The following is a 10,791-nucleotide window of genomic DNA, read 5'->3' as shown; positions in this document are numbered from 1 at the left end:
GGTTAGAAGATCACGCAACGACGTCCCGTGTGTGGATGAAGCGCGCGCGTGTGAGGTTTAATTTGTGTGCAGATGACCTTTGTTGATCCGGGTTTTGTTGCTCTTGAAATGCCAAAACGGGGGGTGATTGATCGTCGTCAGCTCCGATCCAGCTGTCTTGCACTTTTCTCCGGCTAGGGAGATCGGCCTGCTAGGTTGGTTCATGCTACAGCCTACAGCTATCTTACTCGTCCCTCTTGCATTATCCGCAGGCTCCATGAGATCAAAACGATCATGACAGGAAGAAAAAAAAACTCAATATGTTCATGAAAGGAAACTTTGATCTACTCCACCTGCAAATAATCAAAGTACCACCGGTGCAAAATTAGTACAAAACAGAAGATACAAATCAATAGAAAATCAAGCTAAGCTAGAAATCAAAATACCTCTAACCACTCGGTGGCAGGAACCTGTTCGGTGGTTGCCTGACATGGGAACAGTGGGAGGCAGCAGGTGTTAGGAGCGTGCGGCGACGACGACCGAGGCCAAGCCCAGGGCGGTGGTGGCTGAGCCCATGCCCACGGCGGCGACGGCCGAGCCCAGGCAACGGCCTGAGTGCGTCTCGAGGGCATAGAGTGATTCCCGGCGCGAAGCATGCAGATCTCACGCGGAGCAGGCCGGCGGCGGCCAAATCGTGGCACGGAGCAGGCGGATCCGGGGTGGAGGAAGCTGGCGGCGGCTAGATCGTGGCGCGGAGCAGGCGGATCTCGCGCCTTTTCGGGCACTTCTCTTCTTCATCGGGGTATCATGGTGGCCTTGCAACCTTGCGGCAGGAGAAAGAAAGAAAGGAGACAGACGCGAGGGAGAGAGATGAGATGGACGCAAGAGAGAGCAAGAGAAAAACGATTGGATGTGAGGAATGAGACCCAACAATCTGCTAATTAGATGGGGTCAGAGGAATAGAAAAGAGGAGGGAACATGTGGTTGGTTAGGGCATCTCCAAAGAAAACCCTCGAATCCTCCTTATTTGTTCGACATATGAGGTTCATGAGCAAAATACACAACTCAAGGGAACCTCATTTGTCCAAAGTTGGTCCACATCCCCATTTTTTTTCCAAATTTAGGAAAAGAGTATGAGGAATCCACATTTGTGCAAAACTCATCCAAATTTTCTCCAAATTTTTTTTTCACATGTTAAAGACTCATGAAGAAATAAATGAAATTACCATTGGACAACTTAATATTTTACTCAACCATGTTTGTCAACACCCCTTAAATAGACAAATAGGGATGATAAATCGGTCTCACCCCTCGAAGAGGCCTTACCACGGTGGGTGTAGATCACACCTGGTGGATTGGCTAAGGCTTTTGAGTTTTGCATTGAATCCAAGCGTCAGAGGACGACGACATGTGGCCACGTGGGGATGCAGGGCGTGGGCAGAAAGATGCAAAGAGAGGAGAGCAGCACGCAGTAGCTGTGCCCCAAAGCCTCCAACGGCAAAACGCCATTTCAATTCACCGAAATGTCCGGCCGCTCGCCGGCGGCAACCGGCCGAAGCCGCAGCCACGGCTGGAGCAAGGCGCCGAAGGGCTCCTCCTCCCGGCTTCCGCGGCCGCAGTCCCCGATCAGCCCTTCCTCTCCGCAGCAGCACCCCTTCGCTCCGCTGCCCCGCGGCGCCGAGGTCGAGGTCCGCGTCGACGGCGCCTGGTTCGAGGCCACCGTGGACAGCTTCGTCCCCCCGAGCGGCCGCGGGCACCGGCCCCGCTACACCGTCACCTACGCCAGCCTCCTCTCCGACGACTCCTCCGGCGCCGCCTCCCGCGTCCGCGTCCGCCCCCCGCCGCCCCCCTCTGCCCTCCTCCGCCCCCACGACATCGTCGAGGCCTTCCACATCAACGGCTGGTGGCCCGGCATCGTCCTCGCCACCGAACCCGTCCTCACCGTCGCCTTCCCCAACCCCCGCGAGCGCGTGGTGATCCCCTTCCAGGACCCCCGCCACGTCCGCCCGCGCCGCGATTACGTCGACGGTCAATGGGTCCCGTCGCAGGCCGTGGTCGCCGACGACGCGCGGCCGAATAAGCACGCCCTTAGGGTTTATACCGTCGGGGAGAAGGTGTAGGTTGGGAGGGAGCGGGAGTTGTAGGGCTACTCGTGGTTCACTGCGACGGTGGTGAAGGCCATTGATACCCTGAGCTACCTCGTGAAGTACGATCTGGAGGGCCAGGAGGTGACGGAGTACCTGCATTGCCTCTTGATCCGGCCGGCCGTGGAGCACTCTCCGCGCCAGAGCGAGTTCAGGCTTGGGCCCGGTGCAGCGGTGGAGGCTTATTGTGATGGGGCGTGGTCACCAGGGGTGGTGCGCAGGCCTGTTATTAGAGACGGCGGGTACGAGGTTTGCATCAATGGAAGAGAGCTGCTGCTGAATATGCTACCAGAGTTGCTGAAGCCTCAGTATAAGTGGAATGGCAAGCATGGGAGGATTGGGAGTGCTAAGGTAATAGTGGCGAAATTCAGTTCCTACCTGTGCCTGTGTATACCTGTTAATTACTCAGTAATTTTAGTGTTTTGTCGACATATTCTTGTGGATGGTGTAAATACTGCTAGTTTTTTTTGCTGTTTTCACAATGCATTGAAAGATTAGATTAAAGTTAGGCGATGCATCTTTGGGAGGTAATTTTGTTAATGTATGCGGAAGATTATACTTCAGAATCAGATATCAGTGATTCATTACCCTCGTGCCCCAATCCATTGGCCAAGTACGGAGTATCTTTTAAATATGCAGCTTCTGAGTTCTCAGGACATGAGGTTCATAGTAATGAAATTCTGAACAATTTTCTTGAAGAGCAATTAATTAATATAAAGATTTGCTTGCAGAATCAACAATGATTTCTACTTCCTCCGATCGGAGGGATAATTAGACTTCAGATTTTCTTTCATATTGTTGCTAAAGATATTGAGATGCTCTCTGAAATATATACAAGAATACTATGCAGGAAAAACATAACAAGTATGCTCATGTCAAAGGTTTCTATACAACTTGAAAAAATCAGTATAACTGTTTTTTTATCATATTTCATTTGCATACAATTCAAATTTCTTGTAAACATTTCTTTACTTATACAGAGTCAAGGTAATAGGCAGCAGTCTCTATCTGGAAAACGTCTAAGCTCGCTTGGTGAGTTAGCATCCAGTGATGATGAACAGACTCAATCTTTGGCCAAAAAAAGGTCAAGGAAAGAACTGACAAAGAAAAAACCTGAAGAGTTGAGTGGAGGTTCTCAACACGAGTTGGAGTCTGCGATGGACACTACATTATCTGCATTGCCCAAGTCACTAGCAAGCAGTGATTCTCCAAAATCTTGTTCTCCTAAAAAGAATAATTTCCAAGTCCTTCCACAGAAGATAGTGAGTTCCACTGCAGCACACCTATAGATGGGCTTCGTCATGCTTCCTCAGAACATACCACACCTCAGCACGAATCAAGATTAGACGTGAGTACCCATCATTGTGTTTTACTGTTGAAGTGACGGTTACATGCAAATCATTTATAGTTATTGTTCTTGTTAATCATTCCCAGGTGCAGATTCAGTTGAAGGGTAACAACAATATCTACTGTAAGGAAACTATATGTGCTGGGAATGCATCTGCATTCAACACCCCTTCACCGCTGGATAAACAGATAAGGGTGTCTGATGCGGTATGCCTAATTTTACATTATACTCCTCCTTTATATTATCTATATTCATGTACATTATTTGATCTGCTTTTTAATCTTTTTGCAGGTGTCAAGAGGGACTGGTAGTGGCTCAAATACAAATGGTTTTTCCTCTATGAAATGTAAGTAGTGGTTCATCTTAACAGTGATCAATCAACCATATCGTTTATCAAATTATCATGATCTAAATATTGTTGTACAACCTGGAGCAGCTGCAAAGCAAGGCTTCAGAGCAGCTAATACTGCACGGAAGGAAGGTACAAAGGAGGTGGCGGAGCGACTGTAAAAGAGTCGTCCATGGAAGTAAGGACTTTTGTCTTGATAAGATATTTCTATTAGTTGGCGGCTTTTCACCTGGTCAATTTGTTCAGGGACAGTTGAATGAGAGAGGACTTAATACCCCGCAGCAGCTCAGCAGGAATTTGGAGATAAATGCAAATGAAGGAGAAAATCAAGAACTGCCTCCCTTGGTACCCCCAGGCTTCAAATCCATTTGTAATGAACAAGGTATGTGTTGTATAAACTACCCATGGTAGAAATGTTCATTAATTGTATCTTGTAGTTATAGCAGTTTGTTGATGGCAGGTTTTCTTGATGAGGAAAACGTGGATGACCTACCAATCAAATTAGATTCTCTGACTCCTGAGAGCTCACAGTGCACCATGAACAACATTCTATTAAGGAGCTCAACCCTATGGCGTTTAACTGAAATAATGGAAGTGTTGCGGAAGGTTCCACAGCAACCCCATTTCCGTCCACTTGAGAAATTTCTTCCAGAATTGCGTGAAGGAAGGGCTTATGGTCGCATGGTGGCGTATGCCAGCTTAGTTGACAGTGTGAACAAATCCAGCATAGAAGACACCATTGCATCATTTGAAGGGAAGATCAGTGCTCTTGCCCATTTTCAAGAAAATGGGTTTGATGTTGAGTCTTTGCATCATATCCTGAATAAACTTCTCGAGACCAAACTGGATCACAACAAGCATGTAGTACACCTGGACAAGTTGAAAGAATCGGTACCAGAGAAAGAGTCATTGCTTAATGAGAAGGAAAAAAACTGCATTTCAGCTTGAGCAGGAGCTTGAGTCCGTTCGTGCTGAAGCAGAGCAGTCTGCAACGGAGCTCCTCAGGCTGAAAGCAGAGGTTAACACTACTCAAGAGGCATGCAGTGGCGATGAACTTCGGTTTCAAAGCATCCTGGCGGAGTTGCGTTCGACACTGCAGCTTTCTGACTGACTGTTAACTGTTATCCCGGTAACCTGTGCTCAAGGAGCGCCCTAGGCCTTAATCTTATCTAGGATTAGGATCGAATCTTGTTGAATTAACTATTGTCATTCGCCAATGCTAGTGCATCTCACAGATGCTAATGGTTGCTGACTACGGATCTTGAATTGCTGCTGCGATTTAGAGCATCAATCTAAGCTAGTTGAACTATGCTCATCGCTGTTAAATTTATTTGCCTTGTGTTTTCTTTCCTGGAATCTGGTTGTGGTGATTGACATGAATCTGGCTCAACATGGCAATCTGTTGTTGCTTTATATTATGTCTGATGCCTTGTTGGAAGCCTAACATATACCACCAGTATTTGTAATCAAATCCTGTCAGCATCTGGCATGTAACAGAGAACCTGCATATATTGCATTTCTGCCGAGGCAAACGCTTGTGCTGGACGCAGTGAAGAACCCCACTCAGGTTCCCAAAGCATTCCTTTTCTTTGTTTGCTTGTCTGGTTAATATCAGGAAAAATTCTTTGTTTTGTCCTGCGCTTTTGGCTGCATTTTCCGAGCCTCTTGACATGGTGTCTGTTTTTATGGACGGTATCCATATGTGTTTTCGAGCGCCGGTTCAGTTAACCTGTTGAACGCCTTTACTTCTCTTCAGTTTTACTCGTTGGAAATGTCTCCACATATGAGAAGCTCAGATGATCATGTCTAACACGGAGCTGATGGCTCAGCCGAATTTCACGAGACGCAAAACCATCGAAAATCGCTATGCATTGCTGTTCTGTTGGATGCCAATTAAAAACGTGGCACTGTCATTTGCCTGGTCTAACAAGATGGATGCTGTGCACAGGTTAGGGTTTGAGTTGGACACGAGAAATCTTTGAACGGCAACCATCATCTGTACAGGTTGGAGATTATATAGTACAATTCGGTTCAAACTCATGAAGAATATCCTCTAACTAACCTGTTAACCGAAGGATCTTGTTGAACAATGGGAAGCTCGACATTACTTCCCGCGGTACAAAATTGAATTATCCACCCCAAAAAGAATTTACTCCGTAATATTTTTTCTACAAAACTAGGACGCCACTTTATTAATCTAGGACGCTACTTTATTAATCATAAGTGTTCAAAAAGTGTACGACCCCAAAAAGAATTGGAAAAGAATTTAGTGAATCGAACGAAGGCAGGCCCCAAAGTGTGGGCACAGCACGAGATGGACGGACGTGAAGATGTTGCTAGCTAATTGGGCCCGATCGCCGACTGCTAGTCGGTCGGTCTCCCATTCATGGCCCAAACCCCTAATAAGACTTGGGCTTATGAGCCCAACGACCTCCATACATAAGAGCCACATGTCTTGGTGGCCACAAACAAAATTGGAATCGTTTTTGGATGGAGGAGGTACGTAACGTACGACTGTCTTGTTTTCTTTTTGTGAGCGAGGGAGCTCTCTCTCACACACTTTTTTGCGAAGAGGAAATCTTCTTCAAGGTGATCTAAGAAGTCAGGTCGCTTTGTACTGTTTGGACACTACTCCGTAGTCAAAATTAAGGGTACGTACGTAGCCGTGCTCTGGTCTGGTTCGTACATCCAAGTGAAATTTGGGCAAAATCCATTCATCCGTTTAAATTAATGGAGACCGTATATATATAAAATACTTTGTGTTGTGTGCATGCACAGAATATATGGACACGTAAACCAAAATTCCCATTTACGGGCCCCCGTTGATTGCATGCATGCATGGACAATGCACGTGGTGATGCGCATACCGGAGCACGAGCTTGGGGCCGCAACCGCCTTGCATGCACGCATGCACCGTTCGATCCCGTACTGTACGTCGTACGTACGTACAGCAGCTTATGTATGTACTGGACTGATTCCTCCTGTCCGCACGAGCTAGCCCGCGGGCGTCGTCACCACGAAGCCACGCAAGTAGAAGGAGAAAACGCAGGCGCAGACTGTACGTACGCGTTGCATGCCAATGCCTGCCGGCCGGTGCGTGCGTCCCGCGCATCCATGGGGTCAGGATCACACCAAAAGGCCAGCTAGCTTAAAGGGTTCTGGACCAAAACTTTTGGTGGCAACGGCCGATCGAGGGATCGAGGACGGCTTGCATTGCACGGACGACACGTACGAACCTCGTACGAACCTCACCTGCTCCGTGCCCACACGCCACGCCACGCCACGGTGAAAAGCCAACCGCGTGACCTTCCCATCCGGTCCGATTAATCCATCATCCAATTTCCCAACGATGATCTGCCTCGATCCACACGGCCAAACCAGCGCTAGCTACTTAGCTAGCTTGCCACCATCTTATACATACGGCAAACTTAATCATTGGCAGTACATCACATGCACCTCGCTCGATCGCAACTGGAGAAAACCCGCGTCCCGAGAATCGATGCAACCAAAATTACTTGCATGCATGATAAGTTGACACCAGACTACACTCACAGGGGCGCGCCATCGATTAGAAATAGGCAAAGCAAACGAACACGACGCGGCCGGGAAAAAGGAAAATATTAACCAAGTCGGTCGTCTTTGCGATCTCTCGGTCGTTCACAAGGCCTTGCTAAATTTGCACCTCTCCATCATCGAGCTGGTGGTTTCTTATTACTATCCACACGATCACACGTACGTACGCGGTGGTGATCGATTTCGTTATTTGATGTTGTGTGCTACACTAGCTAATTTTTTGTCTCGGAAGGAAAGATGTACGCCACCGTACCGGCCGGCCGGCCCCTAGTGTGTGGGGTCTGGAGTTTACTTTTGATAGAGGTTGGTTGGCTACTCTGGTGCATGTAAAGTAACCAGCCCCGCGTTCTCATTGACTTTTCAAGGAGTCAAGGTCCGGGAAAAACCATCTCGCGTGACAGTGCATACATACACATATGTTCGTCAGTTGGAAAAATTGTTGTGCATGTGTTCACATGCATGCATCCCTGCAAAAAAAAATAATATCCTTAACAGACAGGGAAACCTCGTCGATCGTCTGTTCCATATATACTATATTCAACTGGACTTTCTTTTTCTGTTCTAGTCCATTTGTGTATAGCACAAGTATATTATAGCTGATTTTGTGTAAAATGAATATAATGCCAATTGTTCTAGAGGGCTTATTAGAAGTTCAAACTTGGCGCGCGCTTTGAAAATTGAAGACCAATGTCGCATGGACTGAGATGATCCTATTTGCCGGCCAAAACAAAAATGGCATCCTCACATGCATGGGAATATGGGATATATCCAAACAGGCAGCAAACGATTAAAATGAGCCGGATCAAATCAGATAAAAAAAAGTGTACGTGCTGCATCTTCTTACAATCTTATCACGGAACATCCAGCATTCTTTTTTGAGAAAAAAAAATATATATCCAGCATCGCTTTCGTATGGAATGCACGGGCGTCCATCTTTTTTTTTGTACTGCTGCGTAGCAAATAATCTGCTACCTATAACTGTCGAAAAAGAAAAACCAGGAAAGATAATGCAAGCAATGAGTTTTCCAGAACAATGTAGCACCTGATTTGGAAGTGGATAAGAACAGATTTCCTGCATGTAGATGTAGCTAGGTACAGATTTGCTTTACCTCGTTAGTAGGACATTTAAGGCCCTGTCTGGTACTAGAGTTTTTGAAGTGTTTTTTAGATATAAATCACTCCAAATTGAAAAACACTACAAACCTCAAATGGTTGTTTGGTAGGAAGACTTTGGAGGGGATTATTCCTACTTTTCTCAACAAAACACTTCATTTTTGTATCAAATTAAAACACTTCTCGAACTAGTATTTTTTAGAAAAACACTCAAAAACCCAAAATACTAGTGACTAAAAAATACACTAACACCAAACAAGTCCTAAGTTTTTGAAAACACAAAAAGAAAACACCATATATATACATTGTGGAATTATATTACTCCCTCCGACCCATATTACTTGTCGAAATATTACATGTCTCTAGACGTTTTTAAAACATAGATACATTCATATTTGGGTAAATTTGAGACACGTAATATGGGCCAGGAGGAGTATGACAAAACAAGGGTTTATTTCTAAATTCATTCACAAATGTTCTCACAATTCTCTGGCGTCCCATAATTAAAATCGAACACGTTTTTCGCATTGCCGCTAAAACGGTGTGTGGGGATCATGGCGGATTTCAAACAATCGAGCGAAATATAAATTGGAATTAATACGGACATTTACTTCGCGCATATCTCCGTACCGCCAGAATAGGTAGTCCGTTATTATATATTTATCACATCGATTGTCGTGCCGATCGAACGGCGGGCGGCGACCGGCGCAAACACGTGTACCCTATCGAACGATTTGCATGCGACGAAAAATCGCACGATTTTAATACGATTAATCGACATTAAATTCATATATATCTTTCCAGCACTGCCAAATATTTTTTGGTATGGACTACATAAATATCAAATAATTTTTAGCAATTGGTGCGGTTGGATCGATCCAACGGCGTGGGTAACCAGCATCCAACGGCCCAGAATCCACGGCGGACTCTATATAAACCTCCTCGTCTTCATCTCTGAAGCCACCGTCTTGGTTCTCTTCCTCACTTCCTCTCCTCTGCCCGACCTCTCGCATCTCGAGGAGAAGCGAGAATGGCGCCGCACTCCCCCGCCGTGAAGCACCCTTCCAGGGCTCCGGCGATCGCCGGGCCACGCATCGGGAAGGCGGCGGCGCCGGCGCCGGCGCAGGCGCAGGCGCGGAAGATCAGGATCGTGCACGTGCTGGCGCCGGAGGTGATCAAGACGGACGCCCGCCACTTCCGCGAGCTCGTGCAGCGGCTCACGGGAATGCCCAAGGGCGGCGGCGGGGGCGCGTCGTCTTCTTCCTCGACTCCGGCGTCGTCGTCCGAGAGCGCCGGGGAGTCGTCGTCGTCCCTGCCCGCGGCCGGCGGCTCTCCCGACCCCGCGCCCGCCGTCGTCGCCCCACCACCGGCGGAGACCAAGGGGGAGGCGGCGGCGTCCCCGGCGGAGGAGGAAGGGCTCGCGGCGCGCGCGTTAGGGGAGGTGGAAGCAGAATCGAACGACGCCTTCTTCCAGGGGCTCGAAGACTTCCTTCTCAACGGCGACGAGTTTTAGTTTTCTGACCGATTAGAGGCTTTAGAGCTGCTGAGTCTGGATTCATTCTCTCTTCCTCAGTAGGATTTTTGGTCCGATTTATGGAGACCGTCCGTCGCCCCAATTAATTGCCCGCTGGATAGATAAAACCTTGTATCAATGCCTTCTCCATTTCATTTCTCGGTCGAGTTGCATACATTTTGGAAATTTGAGACAGTAGTACATGGAGAAATTGCCAGATCCCTTTGATTCTTCCTATTGGCATTGGCTGTTTGATTCCGAACATCACTTTGTTTCTTCTTTTTTCTGGGTGCATGCAAGGATGAGAGGGCTCTGATCTGACACTGAACTACTTGCAGTGTCAACGATGAAGGTGGTGTCACGATTTATCACGACATCCACGCCCGCGGAACAGAATATATGTACTGTCTCAGACTCTCGGTGATCTAGCTACTCTGCTGACTGCTGCTGTTTGGTCCCATTGATCTGAGGTAGAAGAAGAACCATCGTGTAACTGACATAGCACTGAGCGGATTGAAAACCACCGAGCCAGAGAACACCGTACATTGTGCCACGTCACCCTCCGCGTTGGATAGCTGCCATCTTTCCGATTCTTAAACGATGCAGTGAGCTGCATAATAAAATTGGCATTTGCCTGTAGACGCCAGCTTACACACGTTGCAAGCAGCCTGAGAGCCTGGAACTGTATCAAGCAATTTACAGTTTGCGCTAAATAAAATTTGGTCCCTCCGTTTCATAATTCGTGTCGAAATACTACATGTATCTAGACGCT

General features: G+C 47.3%; 1 protein-coding gene and 1 pseudogene across 1 annotated transcript; both read left to right on the top strand.

Moving 5' to 3' along the window:
- Positions 1 to 1,412: 1,412 nt before the first annotated feature.
- On the top strand, positions 1,413 to 5,344 carry LOC100828143 (annotated as a pseudogene).
- Positions 5,345 to 9,281: 3,937 nt separating this feature from the next.
- Positions 9,282 to 10,706, top strand: LOC106865548 (skin secretory protein xP2). The gene has a single exon (XM_014895724.2). It carries the CDS (start codon positions 9,537 to 9,539, stop codon positions 10,017 to 10,019), a length of 483 nt encoding a protein of 160 aa, XP_014751210.1. The 5' UTR covers positions 9,282 to 9,536; the 3' UTR covers positions 10,020 to 10,706.
- The last annotated feature ends 85 nt before the right edge of the window (positions 10,707 to 10,791 follow it).

Source organism: Brachypodium distachyon, chromosome 5, assembly GCF_000005505.3.
Source record: "Brachypodium distachyon strain Bd21 chromosome 5, Brachypodium_distachyon_v3.0, whole genome shotgun sequence".
Classification (NCBI taxonomy): Eukaryota; Viridiplantae; Streptophyta; class Magnoliopsida; order Poales; family Poaceae; genus Brachypodium; species Brachypodium distachyon.
The sequence above is the reverse complement of the archived record's forward strand: the minus strand, read 5'-3'. Positions and strand labels throughout refer to the sequence as shown.